The 23,900-nt window shown below is 36.8% G+C and overlaps 2 protein-coding genes across 5 annotated transcripts in view; one reads left to right on the top strand and one right to left on the bottom strand.

Moving 5' to 3' along the window:
- Positions 1 to 11,728: 11,728 nt before the first annotated feature.
- On the bottom strand, positions 11,729 to 12,520 carry LOC128219493 (uncharacterized). The gene is made up of 2 exons (XM_052927301.1): positions 11,990 to 12,520; positions 11,729 to 11,908 (listed from the first exon to the last, which is right to left on the bottom strand). Exons 1-2 carry the CDS (start codon positions 12,518 to 12,520, stop codon positions 11,729 to 11,731), a joined length of 711 nt encoding a protein of 236 aa, XP_052783261.1.
- Positions 12,521 to 13,248: 728 nt separating this feature from the next.
- The window catches only part of LOC128218781 (neutral alpha-glucosidase AB-like), a 30,093-nt gene continuing 19,441 nt past the window's right edge, over positions 13,249 to 23,900 (top strand). For 2 of the 4 annotated variants that reach the window (XM_052926472.1, XM_052926475.1), the window contains exons 1-8: positions 13,249 to 13,302; positions 18,724 to 18,837; positions 19,142 to 19,384; positions 19,966 to 20,145; positions 21,545 to 21,638; positions 21,927 to 22,023; positions 22,299 to 22,395; positions 23,203 to 23,304. In XM_052926472.1, the coding sequence (XP_052782432.1) occupies positions 18,734 to 18,837; positions 19,142 to 19,384; positions 19,966 to 20,145; positions 21,545 to 21,638; positions 21,927 to 22,023; positions 22,299 to 22,395; positions 23,203 to 23,304 (917 nt within the window). In that variant the 5' untranslated portion in view covers positions 13,249 to 13,302; positions 18,724 to 18,733. The remainder of the gene's footprint in view (positions 13,303 to 18,723; positions 18,838 to 19,141; positions 19,385 to 19,965; positions 20,146 to 21,544; positions 21,639 to 21,926; positions 22,024 to 22,298; positions 22,396 to 23,202; positions 23,305 to 23,900) is intronic. The other 2 variants (XM_052926473.1, XM_052926474.1) reach the window with 2 other exon arrangements.

Raw genomic sequence — 23,900 nt, 5'->3', positions numbered from 1 at the left:
GAGGATTCCGTCCGCCATGATGCAAGAAGTTCGACAGCATATAGAACAATTATTGGCATGTGACATCATCAGACCTTTGAAGTCACCTTTGACTTCCAATGTTGTTTTAGTAAGAAAGAAAACTGGTAAGTTAAGGTTATGTGTAGACTATAGAATGCTGAATGATCGTAATATTAAGGATTCATTTGCACTCCCTCGAATTAAGGAAATATTTGATAGTTTGCATGGTGCTAAATATTTTTCAACATTGGATATGAAATCTGGTTGCAAGAAGATCATAAGCCTAGAACAGCATTTACCGTTGGAACAGTTAGATTATTCCAGTATAATCATATGCCGTTTGGTTTGACCAGTGCACAAGCAACCTACCAGCTTCTGATCCAGGAATTCTTAGGAATACTGAATGGTACCATAAGTCTTGTTTATCTTGATGATGTGATTATTTTTAGTGAAAATTTTGATCAACATTTTAAAATATTAGACATTGTTCTGTATGCAGAGTTCAATCTTGCAATTTAAAGCTTACCACTGAAAAATGTCACTTCTGTAAGCCAAAGATAAACTTTCTAGGCCACATTGTTAGTAGTGAGGGCATTAAAACTGACCCTGAGAAGATTGAAAAAGTGAAGAGTTGGCCTATTCCATCAAATCATGATGAGTTGCGTTCGTTTCTTGCTTTAACCGGCTTTTACCGAAGATTTATTCAAGATTACAGTAGGATTACAAGGCCCCTTTCAGAATTATTACCCCTTACATCGACAAAGAAAGGTAGAATAAGGTAGCACCTCTTTTGAAGTGGACACAAGTCGAGCAGGAGGTCTTTGACAAGGTAAAAAGTATTCTCTCCTCTCCTCTCCACCTATTCTTGGATATCCAGATTTTTCCTGTCCGTTCGAGCTCTACACGGATGCATCGACCAAGGCTCCTGGGACTGTTTTGTTCCAAAAAGACCAGGGAGTGAAACAGGTTATTTCATATGCCAGAAGAGCTATTAACAAGTCCGAGAGGAATTACAGTGCCTTTAAGCTGGAATATTTTCATTGAAGTGGGCTGTCACTGAAAAGTTTGCTGATTATTTAACAGCCAACTACTTCACTATCCTAACAGACAACAACCCCCTTAATATATTTTAACAAGTGCAAAGCTCGACGCCACAGGGCAGCGCTGGGCATCTGCAGTAGAAGTAATTATTCCTTCGATATTGTGTATAGGGCGGGTCATAAGAACGGAGATGCTGATGGCATGAGTCGTTTTCCCTATGAGAAGCTTGACAGTCAAACAGATCCAGATCTTGTGAGAATTAGGGATACTACTGTAAAGGCTATTTGCTCTGCCATGCATATTACGACCCATACATTGAAACTTTGACAGCTCTCAACATCAACCACGTTGAAATACTTGAAGAACAGGGTCAAGTGTTAGCACAGGAAGAGGTTAGGGAGATCAGAGCTTTGCAAAGGCAAGATCCAACAATTGAACTGTGGAGGAGAGCAGCAATGACCAATGTAGTTCAAACAAAGAATTTGACAAAACCAGACATGAATATGAGAAAGCAGTTCAAGTGTTCATGAAAAGAGGACTTTTATTTAGGAAGATACAAGAGGCCAACGAAACTATTGAACAGTCAGTTATACCTGAAGTATGCAGATGAGAGGTCATGAGAGGTTTGCATAACGACGTGGGACACCCGGGAGTAGAGAGGACATTAAGACTTCTCCGGGAACGTTTTTATTGGCCTGGAATGACTACTGATGTAGAGCCTTGGGTAAAGCAGTGTGACAGGTGTCTGGGACGCAAAGCATGCAAAGAGCACCCCTCATTAGTGTAACCACTACATATTTCCTTGAGTTGGTTTGTATGGACTACCTAACATTGGAGCCTGCATAGGGGGTTGGGAATATTTTGATCATTACAGATCATTATACTAAGTTTGCTCTTGCTGTCCCAACAAAGAATCAAACTGCCAAGACCGTTGCAGAAGCTTTCTCTAATGAGTTTATTGTGCACTATGGCATACCAACGCGGCTTCACTCGGACCAAGGTGCAAATTTTGAGAGTGAGCTCATTTAAGAGTTATGCCACATAAAGAGCATTAAGGAGAATCATACGACTCCGTACTTCCCGCAAGGTAATGCTGGTCCTGAAAGATTTAACAGAACCTTGCTGAACATGTTAGGGACACTTGAAACAAGCCCGAAATCTGATTGGAAGAAGTATGTAAACTCATTGGTACTTACATATAACTGCACACCTCATGAATCTATACAATTCAACTCCATTTCAGCTGATGTTCGGCAGAAGACCACGCTTGCCCATTGACGTCGTGTATGATAAAGCCAGAGAAGAGTCTGAGGCCAAGAAGAAGCGTTCAGACTATGAAGATGATCTCAATGTACGAATGGAGATGACAAGGGTCATTGTTGACAAGCATTTGATTGCTACAAAGGCAAAACAGCAGAAATTTTACAACCGGAAAGCAAAGGTAGTGAAGATTTTTGTGGGAAACAAAGTCCTTGTAAAGAAAGTGTCTTTTGATAGGACAACAAGATTGTGGACCTTTATGAAGAAGACGTTAACCGCGTTGAAAAACAGCCTAGAGATGAGATACCCGTGTATCGTGTGAGATGTGGGGACAAAGTGAAGTACCTTCATAGACATCGTCTTTTCTTGTTGCCCAACCAAGATGGTGATGAAGATGAAGAGGTCACTGGCAGTTTTGGCATAGAAGGTATTGAAAAGGATGGATCCATCATAGAAGATAAGTTGAAGAGTGACGTCACTAAGGAAGAGGACTCGGATAGTGAAGATGGAGAAGGACTCGTATGGATTACGGACCTTGATGGGGACGCTCATCCTCCTGACACAGACCGAAGTCTAGTGAATGATTATGGTATTCAACAAGGAGCTGATGTTAGTAAACCTGACACGGATCAAGTAATATTGATCGCATCAGATAATTGTGTTGTCAAGGAAGATGAGGATGTTGATGAAGACCAGGGTGTACCTACTATACTTTGAACACCACGTTAGAATATATAATAAACCTTGGGCCGACAAGTAAGTCCGGATATAAGATTGAATACATTTATACTTAGTAATTTACTAATATACCAATGTAATATAAGAATGTAAAATATTGCACAAAATTTATGATGTTTTATATACATATCTCTATGTCTATGTATGTATGTATATGTGTATGTGTGTATGTATGTACATGTATATGTGTATATATGTATGATTATACTTATGTATATATATTTATGATAATATATATATTTGTGCATGTTTGCGTGCGTGTATGCGTGTGTGCGTGTGTGCGTGTGTGTGTGTGTGTGTGTGTGCTTGCGTGCGTGTGTGTGTGTGCGCGCACATAGTGTGCGTGTGTATGTATATGTGTTTGTGTGTCTGTGTGTGTGTGTGCGTGCCTATGTGCGTGCGTGTATGTGTGCGTGTGCGTATGTGTACATGTGCATGTGCGTGTGCATGTGCGTGTGTTTATGTTTATGTATATGCATGTATATGATATAGTTAAATACGTAAAAAAAGAACAAACTTAACATATATAAACTAAAATATGACACATTCTTTTTCTACATAACAATGTTGTTTGTTTTGAAAAACAAATCAGTACTATATACCTGTTTACCATTTTAGTTGGCAATACATGAGATTATACTTGTCCTAATACGTGTCCATTATCTGTACCGTTTATTTAATCAAGTGTTAAATACTATCGTCGCATGCATGAATCAGTGCATAAATATCACTTTTCGCAATTATTGAATAGAACGTTATGCGTTTTTTGCACAACGTCATTTTGTTTATTGAAATGGTTCTATTAGTTTTAAGACAATTATATTTATTGTCAAGGGATATAAACTAGACTAAAATGAGTATTATGCTCTACATCTTGTCCTTAGCCAAATAGCGTCCTGTATCTATAAGACATATTTTGTAAGTGAACGGATATCAGTTTATGTTAATATCTTAAATTATTTGTACTACGATCTAATTGTTCTCCAAAGTCATTATGCAACAAAAATGGGTCATCTCATTTTTTTGAATGATACTATTCATATGAATGATAAACGGATTGTCTTGCTTAGCTATTCCAAAAACAAACAAACAACATGTTCCAGGAGCTGTACACCGTAAAAAGAAAGAATTATTATTTAATGTTCAAAGGAATAAGCAAACAGAAGTACGCTTTTGGTTTTAAAAGCCAAGATAAAACACATTGTTAAGATAAGTTAAATGATGTAGGTTTATTAACTTGTGTGAACAGTTTGTCCTCACCTCGTTGTCCGTCTTGAGCATACTTCAAACAGGATCCAATTGCTCCATCCACCTGTTTATTAGCAGTACTGAATGTTTCCAACATATTGTTTAATGTCTATCTATGTTGTTAAATAAGATGATCTTGACTTAAAACTGCTTAAAATATAGCTTTGGTATCAAATTGAATACAAAAGTATCAGCAGTTTTGGTAAAATATCTACTCTATTTTATATTAAATTATGCATTATTGTAATACTTTTGTCAATGCAAAGAATTAGTGGTCAAAGCTATCGCAAATGGAATCATTTTTAGTGAATAATTGCTTTTTTCCATAAGCGGGCACAAGTGCTTTTTTATTAGAAGTCAATTCACAAGATTAAAGCTGGTACTCACTTTCACAATAACATAGTTTTTTAAATGTGTTTGTAGAGAAACAGATTAAATTTTGCAAATATAACCTTGTAGAAAGTGAAAAACTGCTGTAGGAAAGTATTTTATCCCTCGTTCCCCTTCATGTTAAAGCCAGCCATTACACCAATCGTCATAAATCTGACAAAACAGGGTACATAGTTATATAAAGGTAATCAAGGTAATTCTTTGTAAATGATTGAATCAACCAGTCTTTGTTACAAGTCTACTTTTAATATATAGTTTAGTACAGGCACTGCAAAGGTTTTATGAAATCATCTTGTGAAAAAGATGTTGTTATAAATATGTTTGATTAAAATCTATACAGGATTACGTGATGAAAATAAATTAAACACTAAACAGTTATAAATGTAAATTACAAACTAAGTTTAATAACATACAATACAAAACTTCGCATGGGACTTTCTGATCCTGACCATATATCAAAATTACACAGAAAATACTAATATTTATCTTAAAATAAAAATCATTATATAAGGAAAAAAATACATATTCTTCTAACACAAATTATTGCGAATCGGCATGATGGCGAATCGGGTTTATGTATACTTTCGCTAAATTTGTATTAAAAACAGCCGTGTAGAACATAAGTGATATATATACTCAATTATGCATTGTATCAACTATCCTTGTTGTTTTATTTCAAATATGAACAGTATAGCCTCTAGGGGAGAAATTGACTCTTTCTCTCTCGTGAATATTCGTACATCCAGGTGTGCAATATGGCGGATCAAATGGGTTCAAAATTGCGCGCTTCTATTTAAAGGAAATGAAACCTGCATTTTGTTTGGTATTAACAAAATTACATGATAAGAAGCTATCGATATAAATCTGTTTGCAAATCTTTGTTCAACAAGATAAATTCTAACATAATATGTCAAAATAAATAAAACATTCTATAAAAATGGACACCATGTGGAAATTCGAAGTAAAGAAACCAAAGGCACACACAAGGGAAGCAACTTGAATAAATAAAATGATCGAGTTTAAGTATTTGCTTGCAGCAGTATCGATTATACGAGCAACTACTTGTCACACTATGTGTATAACAGGTATAAACTTGATAAACTACAACTTAATACAAACTATAACAAAAAAAAATGTCGGTTCGATGTCTTATTGCGACGACGAACTAACATCGTGATTTCGACGTTGATACAACGTTGTATTAAAGTCGCCGACATCGCGACCTAAATCAAACATTTATCCTGTCACATGCTTACAAATCAGTCTTATAGCAAGGTGCCGTGTAAATTTTAGTTAATTAAGATTGTAGACCACGTGATGTTTATCTACAGTCAGGTGGTCATGTGACCACTGAAACGAACTTTTTTCTGTTCTGCAATGTCAGAGGAAAAGCAAAAATAATGTTTCAGTATATTATCAATTGTCCGCCAACAACCGACCTCAACAAGCACTTGCCCATAAAGTACCATCACTCTGCATAATAATGACACAGGCATAACATTGGCCAGAAAATCTACATGTAATGTAAAAAGCTTACCCCTCCCTCAAATGCTGAAAACTGTGCAGCATTCAACGATAGTTAATTCCATTTCTGTTGTGAATGACAAAATCTCACTTACAACAGAAATGAATTTTCTCTTTGCCGGTGCAGTTCTGATCATCCAACACTATGAACATGCATAAAATCCATTTAACATGTGATGATCGTTTGTAAACACTCGTGATCTTGAACCATGACCTGTGTACTGTAGTCTGTGACTTAAGGAATAATTGTTACATCATGAGATAATGTTTACTGACTAATACATGTTTATGCTCTTTTAAAAGCTCTTTTATGTTTTGAATTAATATTGACGTATTGAAATGCAAGTACTTTGACTATAAGCGTATTGACAAAAGTTGAACAGTTTGGGAAACTATTTTGAGGGCGATATAAACATGGATACCGGGTGTGCTGACGTCAACGGGAAAACAACAGTTGTCCCCCATATTTTTAAAGATAATTAATATTTTTAAGGTTATTCATAGAGTTTGAATAAACTTTGTATTCTATATATATCCGACGTTGATCCAACGTCATGTGTTTGCTTGGCCTCATGTGCCGTGATAATCTTACGGGTGGGAACGATTTTCTATTCTGCGGGAACGAATTTCTACAGTATAATTTTTCGCTTTTATAAAATCATATGTATTCTAACATCAGAATCAATTATATGTGCGTTTATTATAAATTTCCACCACGAAATTGATAGACCATATTTGATCATGAACGCACCTTCGCAAACATATCGTAAGATCATTAAATCCATTAGGTTTATAAAATGCTTCGTTTAGACACCGTAGTATTCGACATCATAGATTGGTTAATTAACTTCTGCGTTGTTTGCTGTAGGATTGTAAGTTGAATAGGTTTAACTGATAGCGGAGTTTTAAAGGTCAGTGACACCGTAATGTTTATGATAGCGGTCAGTGACACCGGAAATGTTATGCAAATTAAGTAGGACTGAACTGAACTTTATGCTTGTTGTCTCATCGTTCGAGACATGCTCGTTAGTGTATGTTGACAAAAAACTCCACTGTTGATATGAAAGCAGGATTAGAAACATTCAGGGTTGTAGTAATAACTTACATGCCTTGCACTTTAAATATAAAATCGGTTGGGTTAAAAACGGGAAAAACTGGATTTATACAGTACTCATATTCGAGTAATCGCGAACGACCTGAGAACATGACCGTTTCAATACGAATGCATCCTTGTGAGCATACGATGTTTGAAGACTGAATGAGTCCAAACGTAAAATACAACATAATCATCATGGACAGATTATTGTTGCCATTGAATATCTTTGAGGTCACGGCTTATTGAAATTGTATGGGATAATATGCCGTTTCCTAAGCTGAGAACATTTTCGGCATTGGCATAATTAGCGCCCTGGTATATGTCACGACGTACTGTTTTGTCCAGGGCCAGTATTTAATATTGATCTTATCCTTAGACATGCCTCAGTGATTCAGCCTATTGGAATCACTAAATATTAGGGATGGCAACGAGTACCCGAGTACTTGAGTACTCGATCGATCGTGTGAGTTCTCGAGTACCAAATCACTGCTCGAGTACTCGGAAAAAAATCTATAAAAATCACCAAAAACACGATTTACAGACAAAAGATCAGATCTGGTTAGTTGCCAAGAGGACAATTTGCGGTCCCTCTAATGCCCGCTGTGTACACAATTTACCTCAATCAATTAGTTGACAGTTGTTGTGATAGTTGCAAACTGTCAACAGAACAGAACAGAACAGAACATTTATTTTGACTTAAGCATATAAACAGCTCATCGTCACATTACACAACATACACAATACGCATACACATACAAATAAATAATACATAGATGAATAAATTCAATTTTTATATATATAGTGATTGAGAAAACAACAACAACAAAAAAACAACAGCTTTCATCGCGCCTATAGATACCTGTGAGAGTGTTCACTCCCTACTCTCCATATAATACAGTGGTTTGATCACTAAATAGTTATCAAAGATAACAGTACAAATACAACTAATCTTAAGACATCTACAAAACACATGGGTAACATCCAGTACAAGGATATAAATATTTCTAGAAAAAGCATATATGTATTCAAACATAATCATTTCTTTCTTTGAAAGCTTTTAAACAATAAATAGATAGTTTAACCAGAAGAGGTTTATCATCTGTTTGCAGTAAAGTAATAAATTTTTCCATACTAGGATGTCTTGAATAGTAATTTGGGAAATACCTTCTACGAATATCAGCATATAGTGGACATCTTAAAACGAAATGGTACTCGTCTTCTATATCGTTAAGGTTGCAATAGGTACATTTTCTATCATGTCTTGCAATACCATTATGTCGGCCAACTTCAATATTTAACCTATGGGAAGATAGCCGTAATTGTGCAAGCACTTGTCTGTATTTGATATTGTCTAATAAAGCAATATAATTAGAAACCTTGTAATTACATTTAAATTCTTTATATATATTTAATGAACTACAGCTATCCATACCCACTCTCCATTCTGAGATATAAATATCTCGTAATCTATTTCTAAGCAGAGGTACAAATGCAGACATATTCACTGATTCGGGGAATAACCAAACATCACTAAAACCTGAGCGTTGTAATACATCTCGATCATTCGAGGCCCATTTTATGACAGCAGGATTTAGTTCTACTTCAGTCACTTCCTTTAAAATGATAGTTCTTAAAATACAATCCTTAGATTTGCATGTAAACAATTTAACAAAGTATTTAATCCATCGCATGTATCTTTCAATATAGAACCGGCCCAGCTCGCTATATAGCGAAAGAGTATTTGTCGACCTTTTCACTTTGAGGATCAATTTACAAAACCTTTTTTGCACTCTTTCCAAACATTCATACTTACCAAATCCCCATACCTCAGATCCATAATTAAGTATAGACATAACATATGCATCAAACAGATTAAAAAGAATATGGACAGGGGCGAGTGTATCTTTTATAACCCCAAATAGACTATTCATAGACCTTATAGCTTTGCCAGCTAAAGTTTTAGCTGCTTGAGCAAATGAGCCACCAGATGAGAAATCAACACCAAGATAATTGAAGGAATTTACGATTTCTACAACAACACCTTTATATTTCCATTCAACATTTTGCGACAATCTACTGCCTTTTCTAAATACAACTATTTTAGTTTTTTCAACATTTACAGTGAGATTGCAGCGATCACAGTATGTTTGGAAGTTATCTAATGACGTCTGAAGGCCTTCTTTCGACTCTGACATTAACACAGCATCGTCTGCAAACAACAACAGAAATATATTTATTTCATCGAGAGAGATCCCGGCATAAGTTCCTTGTTGCATAAGTAACTCTATATCATTTAAAAACAGAGAGAAACAAATCGGGGAAGTTATTTCCCCTTGAAATAATCCGACATTACTATCGAAGAAATCAGACAATGTCCCAACATGCTTAACACAAAGCTTCACTTCCTCGTACATTGAGCGTAAAAGGGCCAGTAATTTACCATCGACGCCGGATTTTATTAGTTTATACCATAGCCTGATCCTACTTATACTGTCATACGCCTTTTTAAAGTCCACAAAACAACAATACAACTTCTTTTTAGAGTTTAACTGTCTTTGGATCAATGATTGTTATATAAATATGGGATCTACTGTACTACAATTATTCTTAAAACCAAATTGTGCATCCGTGAGAACATCGTACTCCATCGCCCATTTCTTAATCCTCTCATTTAATATACCGGTGAACAACTTTGCAAAGCAACTGATCAGTGTAATCCCCCTGTAATTGTTAGGGTCCGAAAGATCTCCTTTCTTATATATGGGAATAATAGCCCCGTTAGACCATGACTCAGTAAACGTCCCCTTGTTAAGGATAGTGTTAAAAAACAAATGCAATGGTTTGATCAAAACCGGAACACTGGTTTTAAAATATTCGTATAAAACATTATCTATGGAACATGCCTTATTATTACCAAGTCTACTAATCGCCTTTAAAATTTCTTCTTCACTGATTATTCTATCAAGACAATCAAACGTAGGTGAATTACCATTATTGTTCCTATCAAAATCTGCTAAAAACTCAGAGCTAAAATCATCATCATGGTCCTGAGCACCAGACATCAACCCTTCGAAGTATACCTTAAAATCTTCATTTGGAATATCGTCACCCTTTTGACATGTAGCCTTTACCCTAAAAATCTTTCAAAACTCCCTAGGTGATTTTCTACGCATGTCATTCATTTTTTTACTACGCTCTGCGTGAAATGATAATTTGGAATTTATAATCTTTTTTGGCCTGTAAAACTCTCTCTCTCCCTTCATTACCTGATGCCTTATTAAAACTTGTCAAGTATTCTTTATATACTAATAACTTTTGTTTGCAACTCTCATCATACCAATCTTTTTTATTCTTATCACCATCAATGAAATAAGTACGGGCGGGCTTCTTTGATCTCTTAGAAAAATATTTATCACCCTTACTGCAAATATAATTTGTAAAAATAGACGTCAATGTATCAATATTGCAGGTCCCATTGATTTCTACGTTTAAATCCCGCTCGAGGCAATGTATATCAGTTGACAAATCATCAACAAAAACAGTCTGGAAATTTGGATCCCATTTATAATAGGTATTTATATATTCCGACTTTGTATGTATTAAAGTATTAATTTTCACTGCGAACTTCACGGGTGCATGATTTGAGAATACATTAAAATCGCCAACCTCAAAACTCGACAATGAATCAAAATTATCCAATGATGTAAGTAAATAATCCACTAAGCTCTGACCGTTATGTGTCATGCACGTGAACTTGACGGGGTCATTGAACAGACGACCATTCACAATAAGTATATTTGTAGCCTTACACAAATCAAGCATACAATCCCCAAAACGATTAGAGGTAAAATCACGTGATTGCCGAGACGTGGGAAAATCTATCTCATCTACGTCATCGCTGTCAAGGCTACGATCAAACTCAATGTAATCCCTTTTATGATCTACTCTACTATTTGTATCACCTGTAATAAAAAGTTTACCAAATTGACTGAAATATGTAATATCCTGCTCTAACTGCATAAATAAATCAATATCATAAATGGCATGTACCGGGCTTGCTTCCGGGCTTATAGTAGCACAAATGTAAATATTTGACTCGAAATTAAAAAGCAACTTATCGAACTTTAGCCATACTATGCAATCAATAGTATTTCTAACAACAGATACCCCCTTTCTTATATTATTTTTGATATAAATGATGATACCACCACTCGGACGTTTTGCCCTGCGGTTTTGAAATCTCCTAAATGAATGAATTGGTTTACTATATTTTTTAATTCAATATTTGATCTAGAATTTGTCCATGTTTCGCTTAAGCATATAACATCATACTTAGAAATAAAATCAACAAACTCTGGTGATGATCGTTTTTTCAGCACTAATACCTTCAATGTTCCATGACAAGAATTTTAGAACACTCTCACTGTCTCCCTAGTCACTCTCCTTATATAGTTGTTTGTCTATGAAGAGCTTGTCCACTCGAATGCACGCATCTTTACCTTGTTTCCGGGCATCAATCATGATCGGGATGAGCTTCCGGCGTTTCTCCATTACCTCCCGGGGATACTGTTCGGAGATCCCAAAGTTCGTTCCCTTTAATTGTTTGGCGGCCTGCCGAACACGCTCACGATCGGGATACAGCACGAATTTTGCGACTAGTGGGTGAACCTTGCCGTCCTAGCGAGCACCCACCCTTTGTGCACGGTGCAGCCCAATTTCCGCAGCGTTAGGGATCTTGAGTTTTTCGTCAATAAATGACAGAACTTTACGTTCGCAATTTTCCTCAGCGTCCTCCGGAATGTTATAAAACATTAAATTGTCCCTCATACTGCGGCATCGTAGATCTTGGATTTCATCCTTGAATTCTTGTTTTTCCTTAGTCTGCTGGCTCTCGACCGACTTCATTTTCTGTATGAGAGAATCAAGTTCTTTTTGTTGTCGATCAATCTTCTCGATTGAGGAACTATCAAACCGGCGACTCTGTTCTATGTCTTTGACGTTTGACTCTATTTCGCTGATCCGTGACTCCATTGACTGAACATTTAACGTAAGATTGTTAATCGATGATTGAATATAGTCAAGCTGAACCAGTTTCTTATCCATACTATCAAACCGATTCATAATCCGTGTAAACATGTCGTTGTTTACCTGTGCACCTGGAGAAGTCTGAACAGGTGTTATTGGGGTCATAGGCGTGCCCCCTGAGTCCCTGGGGCCCAACATGTGTATTGTTCACTATTCATGTTCATTGCTTGGGTAAAAGGACCCGGTGAGAAGTGGGGGTTGCTTCCATACATTTGATTGTTCATTGTACCAAAGTCAAAACACTGACCACTACTATTATCCTTTTCCTGCCTCTTACTAGGCGTCCGGAGGTGATTTTCATTTGGCGATGATTTCGCCCTGTTCCTCTTTGCTTTCGGTTTGGCATTTAAACATCGTTTACACCACTACATTTCCATTCATTTTAATCTAAAACAAACATAAAATCACGCATTTACACTTATAAATATCCAAATTTTCACTCTCTTCAAATTTTTTGCCACCATTCCTCGCGCATGCGCATTAAACATCTCTCACACTTGCAAACAAAGGACCCCTATTTTTCAATTTAGCACTGATGACAATTAGCGAAGTTTTGATAGCGGTACTTTCACCTACACAATTCTATTGTATACCAATTAGAGACATTTCACCAAACAATGGACGCTAGCGAGCAAAAGACTATCCACCGTTATGAGAATTGATTTGTGGGCGTATTTTAAGTATTTTTGCAATGATTATCACAATTGTTTGGTTGATATTTTAAATCAAGAATTATGAATATTAATGAGGTAAACAACAATTACACAGAGTAAACAACTGAACAACTGAACTTCGTATTGAATTTCGTTCACTATTTTTATGTATGCTATTAATTTTCGTTCATTGTAATTCTGATTGTTGTTCAGTTCTGCAGTACAGAAAAGCAGAAAAGTGGAATCTACAAGACGAGCCAATTTAGAGTAAGCGTTCATGCACTCTGTACACACTCTGTATTGTCCCAATTAGTATTTTTTTTGCTGTAGAATTTCAGTACACACATGCACTTCTATGTCAACCCACAAGCGTGCAGCGAGAGAATATCAAGTGTGTTATGTCGCATTATGTTGCTGTTTTTTTACAAGTCCCTTACGGCCAATATAAATAAACTGCTAGATTTTTACCCAAGTTTTAAAAAGGGGGGATACTATTTTATTTCTTTTATTCATATATTTGTAGATGAATGTTTCACCGTTGGATACGATTTTAGCTCTTTCTTATTGCATAATGGAGCATATGTTTGTAACAGAACCACGAACACGATCGTAATAATTCTCCTTTATTACATGTGAATGTTATACATCGACACCGTAAGTAAATGCCGTTACTAGACAGTACCGGACCGATAAGCATATACAGACCCTATTTCAACAGTCATTTGAGTCAATAAAACTTAATAGGAGGCGGTAAATAGAGGGGGCGGGCGAGGATGAAAATAAAACAGGGGTTAAAACAGGGGATACAAGATGTTGGTTTACATGTCTAAATGGAAAAAAAACATCAATGCAACATCGAATTTCTAAAAATTCAATCATTTATCGATAAGGTGCAACCATTCATTTGATTCAGAAATATATCGCATTTTCCGCAAGGGTTATTTATAAACACATTGTCTCTGAAAATGACCTAAAACTAGGATAATTTGGTGACTCATAAGGCATGCAAGTGGTGTTCGAGTTGATCAGGAAGTAAATTTTCTCTCTTCTTAAAATATCAACAGATGTAAACAGTAAATTATTTTAAGTAGACATTGCTGTAGGTTTATATATATATCATTGTTTTATTATATTAAGATTATTTATAGGGGTTTGCCCATTCTTTTGCATGACATTGGTTCTTATATTTTATAACTATTAGGAATAAGATGATTTTTCAATAGCATTGTGTTTTATTTGACTGGATAGTATAAATGTTTTTAAGGAAAAATACAATGTTTAAGGACATTGATAATGATCTGACTTGCCATCCATGTCTTGAGTTAAGCTGATCTATAGTTCGTCTGGTTGTTCTAGTGCCCTGGTTCTGTGTGCGGTCCAGCAGTCGAGGGTGCGGGTTTCTTGGGCAGCAAAGCAGGTTTCTATAAAGCACCATCATCTCCCAGGATCAAATGATAGTCATGTGATCAAAACACACACCCATTTTATTTATTAGCACTCCCCACAAACTCGAACAGCATTGTGACCACGCCCTATAACCCTTCAGCCCTCCTCTCAAATCTGGCAGCACCGTTGGGACCTACTGGCCAGTCAAATCACCAACAAGAGAGGAGATAAACCTTAAAAAGAAGGCATTCTTTAGATTTCCCGTAAATGCAAGAATATAAGGCTGGAAAATAACACTTGAACTATAAGTGTAAAATTATAACCATTACAAACTAGCCAATAACAGTAACTTAAAGGGATTAGAAGAGGGAATGACAGGCACTAATTGTTAAACTTCTGGGTGTTGTTGTTTACGGTTTAATTAAGACACTGTACGGGCACCTCCCTAATCTTGGCCATTTCCCATAGAACAGACCCCAAGTTCCCGTGATGACCGACTTCTCCCCGAAAATAGAAGGGTTCCGACTCCACCGCCAATATCCTTGGGAACAGGCCTGAATTATCTTCCCGACTTACCGAATTCTAACTACTTCCCCATTATAAAGAAGAGGGATTGGGGAAAAAGTTGCACCTAATCGAAGCCATACCAAATGCCAATTTCCACGCAATGTAAATGTGTGGCCTGTTGCGGAGAAAGAGGACCGGATCAGAAGATTCATGAGCTCCTGGCGAACCTTCTCTTTGTCTGTTTTGGACGCACTTCTTCCCCCACAATGCAAGACCAAAGGCTTAGAGACGGGAATCATCATGAGAGCTCTCTAATGGGAAGACCATTGGCCCTCAGGAACTGACTAGTCAATTTTACCGAAGGCGATAACTAAAGGGGATGGCCAAAGATCCTGCAGCCTCATTATAGCCCGCCTGATGAACCATTTTGGAATATAGTCCTAACGCTACCACCGTTTACGGTCCGGCTTGCCTTACTTTCTGGACAATAGGCAATGACTCTACATCACAGTACACAGTCACTGCCTCAAGAACGGCCATGGGTAAACCTGGAAATGACATATGGCCCTCGATATCCGACAACCTTTCCAATGACATACCTCTAGGCAGACCAAACCTTTTACCTTAGGGGTCATAATGGTAATGAGAATCATCAATTTCTACCTCCTCCCTAGACCTCCCACGACCATAATTGAAAGAATCCATCCTCCCGATGCGTTGACTGGAGTCCCTTCTAGGCCGCCGTTCTGGACTTTAACCCTTGCAAGCACCCAAATAACCTGATGCAGGGTCTACCAGCAAACCTCTACCTTTCGAAATTACCACCGCTAATGAATGATAAGACATTTCCTGTGAAGAAAACGCTGACATTCTCTAAACCTAACAAGCCTACACCATAACTCGACAGGCGGTACGTTACCCCAGATGAAACCTCAACCAAACCATCAGGAGGGCTTAAACTCGAAATCCTGTGATGGGGTACAAACCAGGACATATCCCCCGCCATAACCAGCTGGGGACCCCTGTCTGCTAGAAAAGGAAGAAAAACTAACCTGTCCTTCCACCTACACCCTCATGGACGTCCATGTCCTTGGACCCGAGTACCCGATTGACCAGGCCGTGACCTTCTCTTCCGAGATACGGACCTTAATGTTTGCCCCTCCCTGGGTCCTGGTGGTCCCTAGAGTTCTTCTCTGACCCCCAACCCCGGTCACAAATTCTTCCAATTCATCAGGGGTCAAAACCCCTGCAAACAAGATGAAGCTCCTCAATTGCAGAAGTACTTCTGGCGAACTCAGGGACCTTTAGGAGAACTGGGGTGTCAGATCTGTAAGAGGTTGCCTTATTGACAGATGTGAGTCCATAAAAAACCTGGGATACTACTGATTCCGGTATCAGATCGCGGTTATTATCCGGGACCATGCCTCTAGATTCCAGAAAACTAATAAACATGGCCCAAATCGCCCCCTTCCCCAGCATTCTATCTCGGACCCCCAATACAATCTTACACTAATATTACGCCCTCCCCCCACCTTTTGACTGATACCTCGGGTCCCCCGAACCTCTTTGGAACGGAAACATGGCCCCCTTTACCCTTTGGGGCTCACTACCGGGCCCCAAACACCCTTTGTGACTGGCTCAACCAATCGTGGGACTTCGAACAAAATACCCCTCCTGGTTGTGGTTAAATACCGACGGTCTGACGGGTTCAAAGAGCTGGAAAACCTCAGCTTGTTGCCTCATCCTCCCATCCTTCCTTCAAATCGTCACCCGATCCGCCAATAACAGTTCAAAGGGGACCTCCTAACCTCCTCCTCGACACCACTCCTCGGATGACAGGGATTTCATTCTAACACTACCCTCACCACAATCACTTTCAACAGATTGCGAGACTGAAAGAACAAAAACACAACATCAGGGTTACAATCCCAAACATCACTCTCAGTGATGAAAATATTCATCCCCCTCCTTTAACCCATCCCGATATTATTTTAAGGGATGTAAACAGTCAAGTTGCCCTTCCTCCCCTGAAGAGAATTTCCCGAACACTTGTAATGAGCTATGTCAACAGCATCCTAGGTGTCGCGAATGAAAATGGTTCGTCTCTCAGGGCGACTGGAATTATCCAAATACACTTTTATAAAGAAATGAAACAATAAAGTTTCAAAATTTATCCAACGATGTTTACGTCTCCATCGACAAAATATGAGTGCCTATACATCATATTTCACAAAAGACAAATTCACACAATGCCAACATGTATATTATAGTAATAAATCATACCAGGAATTATCCAAATACACTTTTATAAAGAAATGAAACAATAAATGGTCCAAATTTATCCAACGATGTTTTCGTCTCCATCGACAAAGTATGAGTGCGCTGTGCACGAGGAAAATACCGCCACCAGCTGTGCACGAGGCGAACTACTTTAATAAATATAGAAAGTGAAAGCGAAAATGAAAGTGAAATTAGTATATGAATTAGTGAATGATAGGAATGACTGAAAGGAATGGAAGAACAGGAAAATGGATTATCACAAGAAAGATGGACTTGGAAATTACGTGTACTGGATAAACATACATGTAGACATATGACACTAACACAAACATATAGAGCAGGGCAAATTGACCCCGCGACATAGGGGCGACATTCACACAAGCCCCATGATACACAGGCCTCACTCATGACCACAAATCTCCCAGCCCATTGCTCTTTACAAACACCAGGAAACTCTTCATCATCTGGTATATACAAAGCCAGTAGTTTTGGAAGAGTCTTATCTCTACTAGGCTTCAGTCGATTATGATTAGCTGTCATTACTGCATTCTTTAACTTAAAAATGTACAGGTCAGGGGTCAGAACTCTTACAATAACACCAAGTCCCTTTTAAATCTAGGCTAGCTTCCCACATTTACCCTCGGCTACCGCCGAGTCCCTTAGTTTTCATGTGTTTGGTATTGGTAGAAAACTTCTCTCTAGCCACCCCACATGCACTTTGAGTGGCCTCGGATACATTATTATCCAACTAGTGTAGCATTGGTAGCATAAGATCACTCAGGAGGGAATATTAGCCATTGTGATCTGAAGAAGAAACGCATCCCATCTATTCTGGTATTCCCCCAGTAAAAAAACTCACCGCATCAATGAGTGTTCTGTTGAACCTCAATTCCAAAATATATTTCCCCCGGAAATAGATAAACCCAATAAATCAATTCTAACCTTACCTTGTTCATGCAATAAAATTTGAAAGCCTCTGAGGCTACCGCTAATGTCCCCTCACCCGGTTATATCTGGACCACCAAGAAATCCAGAAACATACGGATCCTTGTCCAGCTCCTTAATATGTTTTACCCAGCCCAGAATCCCATCAAGTGGCTGCCTCAATCTGGACATACCGAACAGAGCTCACCTCCCATCGGCACCTGCTTATCAACCGCGACCTCCTCATCAACCAGATTAGAAATGAATTCCTGCAAACACCTAATTTCCTGTCTACCTAAATTCAATGTATCCCCCCTTACATAAAACGAATGGAAAAAGAAGAATAAAGTCCCGAAATATGTGAGCCTTGAGAATCGATCCATGAAAAAGAAATCGAGATGAATAGCATCAAACTGTAAAAATCCCAACTTTTTTATTTAAGTACTGTATAAGCGCATAGATGATACTAAGACTTACCATCCATGATTTTGCGCGGGTTTCTTATGCTGTCAATCAGGTACAATTATTTACCTATTTGAGACGTATTTACAAGCCTGTAACCTGTATATCAAATTATTGTTCCTGTTTCAGCGTATATGCGATGGCCACGATCCAGATGCTGGTTGGCCTACTGCTTCTGTCTGACCTTGTAGAAAGTGTCAGCAGAGAAAACTTTAAAACTTGCAACCAAAGTAGCTTTTGCAAGTTAGTACAATTTATCTTCATTAAACATGTTTATGCCCGAGTAAAAAAACAGTCAGTGTATTATTCATGTGTTTTAATTTGGTTTCTTATACATTAGGACGATGAATTGGTTTCTTACACATTAGGACGATGAATGTTAAAATGTTTACTGTGTGAGATTTACATATTTGTTTGCCTATTGACGTTTTCTGGAAAAAATAAGCAATAAAAGAGTATTTTATGTAAGAGTTGAGTTTTCTATTGCATTGTTTTTAAGTGTTAATAGTTCCCGGTGATACGTAAAAAGATCTTTTTTTTATTTCAGACGACATCGAAGACTACGGTCGGATGCCAGTCCCTATGTTGTACTTATGGAAACGATGCAAATCCAGCCATCCAGAATAGAAGTGCAAATATTGAACACAAAGAATAATGTCAGGCTGCTGATGCAGGTTACTGCTATAAAAGATAACACAGCCAGACTCAAGATAAATGAGCTTAATCCATTGCGGAAGCGCTATGAGATCCCCGTTGGTGATGTTTTAGTTGGGGAACCCAAAACTCAAGAGTAAGTCGACTTGTCTTCAAAGGACTATTTTTACTATTGTTTGTAATTTGACTCCATTGCTAAGATTGTCTTAATGACTTTTCTTTAAAGATGAACTGTTACTCAAAAGTTAGATTTAACACATTTAATACTATTATTTTAATATACCAAAAAAAGATGAACAAATGTCGAAAATTAATGGATCTAATGGAGGATACCGAGTTTAATTTGAAAGAAATGTACAGAAAACACGGTATTGCTACCTTTTGAAACTATATTAGATCACAGTAAACCTTTTAGCATTCACCAATCATTTGATATTTTTATGTTTCAGCTAATAAATACATGCTTATAATATTTTTAATAGTAATTAATACTTTCCATAAGTGCATTATTAAGTAAGTATTTGAGGGTGCATCACTCAAAATTTATGTTTGTTTGACATGATTTTGAATAAGATTGTCGCATTAATGATATAGCTTTAACACCAATTCAACCATTTGATACAGTTAAGTTTTCCTTTATTATGTGCTAGGAAAAGCAACACAGATGTTATCAATACAATGTTTGCCAAAACTAAACTTTATCATAACAAAAATCAGCATGAAGGTATTGGTGCGTTCGGGATCAAGCATCAGTCTTGGATTTGAGGAGAACAAAATACTGATCACGAGCCGTCCATTCCGTGTGGACTTCATCAATAAAGAAGAGCCTGTAGTCAGCATCAATGCTCAGGGACTGCTCAAGTTTGAACACTCCCGGGAACGAAACCCACCACAAAAGTAAGTACGTTACGGGCGGAAGTAAAACTTTTTAAAAACAAATCCAGTTACTTAGCAGCCGATCTTTAATCACCCCAATGGTATATTGATATATATCCTGGTAGATTACAATTACAACATAAAAAAGTTCTTCATTTATTTTGTATATTAGAATTCAGAAAATGTATTATGTTACATATCAAATATTAAATATTTCTTCTAAAGTGTTTCGGTACCTTAATCTTAATTAACAAATTATTTTCATTACGTTATGCCGATAATATTTTCTTAAACTGAACACAGTGAATGTAAAGTAAAGTTTGAACCACTGCTGACAGCTTTTATTGATATGTGCTTGTTCTTTATATGAATGTTGTATAACTTCTCCCCTTTATGATGGTGGATTAGCCATCTTTGCTGGAATGAACCATTTGCTAATTAGAGGAATTGTTCACATGTTTATTTTTTAAAAGTACATCAGACTATATATAGGTTTTGTAAATGTGTAACTATATATTATAGGAAAAGGTTGCTTTGCTGAGTTATGGTTAAAAATTGTTCGTATGTAATTACAAAAATAAATGGTTTGATGTAACCACTATGTTGTGTAAGTAATCATTAATAATCTTTAAGTTTTAAATCGTCTATATTTGATTGTGTTAACTATCCATTAACTGGGCCAGCCGCTGTTTATATTTCTTCTGCTTGACTGAATAAAATCAGTAAAAGCTGACTGCTGATTTTTTTTAAATAAATGTATTGGAAAGCTTGTGAAATATTGTCTTTTGATTGGACAAAATATCATGTTGACAACAAACAAAAGTTGGTGTTCGAAATTAGAAATTTCCCAGTAAGATAACATTATTGTTCAAATCTGCTATACATTTATATTGATGAACGAGCATCAGTCGTTATTGATTATAATCAAGTAAATAGGTAGATTTAAATGGTAAACCAGTCTTATCACAAACAATAACTAAAGCTGGTAATAAGGTCATTAGTATGTATTTACCCAAATAAATGGTAATTGGAGTGCTTTGCATTAAACCTCCATTTTTGGTGAAAGACGAACTCATAACCTTTAACTATTCCTAGCATTCCACTACAATAATTTTGAAAGAAGTTAATGCAAACATGAAATCATAAAATTTGGTGACTATATTGAAATTTAAATTATTTTACATTGTAGAGAAATAAACAGCTGTGTAGATATAGCCTGTTATTGTTTTATTAATCTTGCGAATGTTAAATTGGACTATGATAATAATCAGATAAAAAAGTTGAACAATATTCGTGTTGGTTATCTTTATATAATGCAAAACCAATTTAACGGGCATAAAACAATTGACTGCAGCTCATGTATAACACCCACATGTGCATTGAGGTAGATGGGTAGCCAGGGTGTGGTGACACTTTGTAGGGGCTGGTTAGGAATTTGGTTTACCCGTGGTTTCAGTGAGGGAGAGGAGGAGCCAAAGGAACCCCCAATGGAAAATCAAGCTGATAAGAAGAAGGTTGAGCATGTTTGGTTTCTAACAATAAATAGGGTTCCCTTTGGTAACTGTAAAAGACTGCTTCCTACGGTGAATAAAACAACACTACTATGCTAGGTATCAAACATAAGTAAAAAACATTCAATTTTAAATATAATAATTAATGATTTAATGATATCATAAAGCTTAACATATCAGTATTCTCTTTTCTCTTTGTATTTCCAATTCATTGCTATGCCATGGCACACTGTAATCCACTTGTTGTAACACATCTGTATGTATTGCACATGTATATGTTTCTGTCTCCAGAAGGAGGGGGAGAAGAAAGGAAATGAGGAAAACGACGCCAACGAGCCGGAGACGTGGGAGGAGACTTTCAAGGACTTCCATGACTCTAAACCATATGGTGGGTGACTGATTACTGTCAGTTGAATTGTTTTTGAGCATTTCTGTTCAGAATATACAATGCGTCTTATGTTGTTTCTGGCATTTTCGGCTTTGTTGCATATTAATGAATCTGTAAAACTGCTCTAATATTTACTTGAGATAATTTAAATCTAGTCCATTCAACCATAAAGGAGTTTTGAGATTTTAAAAGTTTTATGTGGTATTACATATACTGTTGAACTGATGCACATTTCTTTTGTGAGAAGCTATAATTGGATTTGTGATTAATAACAGGGCCATCATCTGTTGGTGTTGATGTGTCGTTCCGTGGGTTCAAGTATGTTTATGGCATACCGGAACATGCAGAGTCGATGGCCCTTAAAACCACCAAGTAAGTATGTATATGGTGTACAGGAACATGCCGAGTATATTTTTTATTGCCCATAAAACCACCAAGTTAGCATGCCTATGTTGTACTGGAACACGCATAGCTTATTGCCCTTAAACACATCCAGTAAGTTTGTCTATGATGTACTGAAACATGCATACTCTATGACCCTTAAAACAATCAAGTAAGTATGTCTATGATGTACTGGAACATGCATACTCTATGACCCTTAAAACCATCAAGTAAGTATGTCTATGGTGTACTGAAACATGCAGAGCTTATGGCCCTTAAACACATCCAGTAAGTATGTATATCATGTACTGGAACATGCAGACTATATGGCCCTTAAACATATCCAGTAAGTATGTATATGATGTACTGGAACATGCAGACTATATGGCCCTTAAACATATCCAGTAAGTATGTATATGATGTACTGGAACATGCAGACTATATGGCCCTTAAACATATCCAGTAAGTATGTATATGATGTACTGGAACATGCAGACTATATGGCCCTTAAACATATCCAGTAAGTATGTATATGATGTACTGGAACATGCAGACTATATGGCCCTTAAACATATCCAGTAAGTATGTATATGATGTACTGGAACATGCAGACTATATGGCCCTCAAAACCATCAAGTAAGTATGTCTATGATGTACTGGAGCATGCAGACTATATTGTCCTTAAAACCATCAAGTAAATGTACATTACATTTAATTATGTGTTTACTGATTAACAGAATTTACAATAAAACCAAACCTTCATGTAAAAATATACATACAATGTTAATACTGCTCCAGGAGTGGAGACCCGTACCGGCTTTTTAATCTGGATGTGTTTGGGTATGAGCTGTACAACCCCATGGCTCTCTACGGCTCCGTGCCCGTCATGCTGGCTCATAAGTACGTCACATATCATGATCGTCTGTTGGCTAGTGTATAGTCGACAAACAGAAACAGAAAATATCTCAGATGTGATGATCTTCATATAAAGTTTATTTGACTACATATTATTAAATGTGTACAACTAAAAGTCAATTGTCTATGTTTTATTTAAAGACCAGAATTTTACGCTTTAGAATAAACAAGAAAATGAAATCAACATTATTGTGAACGATTATACTGTTGCTTTTGCGATAATGTATGACATGTATAACATTGAGATAACCGTGAATTAGTATTGTTCCGATGAATAATTATATTAAAAACATGATTGAAATATCGGTAACTATCGATTGTGATTTGTCATAATCAATTATAGAAGATATATCCTTGCACAATGTCAAGATCATTTGGGTCCAACTTCTCATCTTTCAAAACATATATTTTCCTTCCAAGTTTTCAACGTTACTCCTCTTTATTCAAATACTTTGATTGTTAATGGATGTATTTAATTAAGGCTTTTTGAATGATAATAACATAACAGGCATATATTAAGTTGTGAAATTTGATCACATGTGCATGAGGATATTCGATTATTGATCGAGTTTCATTATCTT

The sequence above is a fragment of the Mya arenaria genome, chromosome 15, assembly GCF_026914265.1.
Source record: "Mya arenaria isolate MELC-2E11 chromosome 15, ASM2691426v1".
Classification (NCBI taxonomy): Eukaryota; Metazoa; Mollusca; class Bivalvia; order Myida; family Myidae; genus Mya; species Mya arenaria.
Note: the sequence above shows the minus strand (reverse complement) of the source record. Positions and strands in the feature narration are given on the sequence as shown.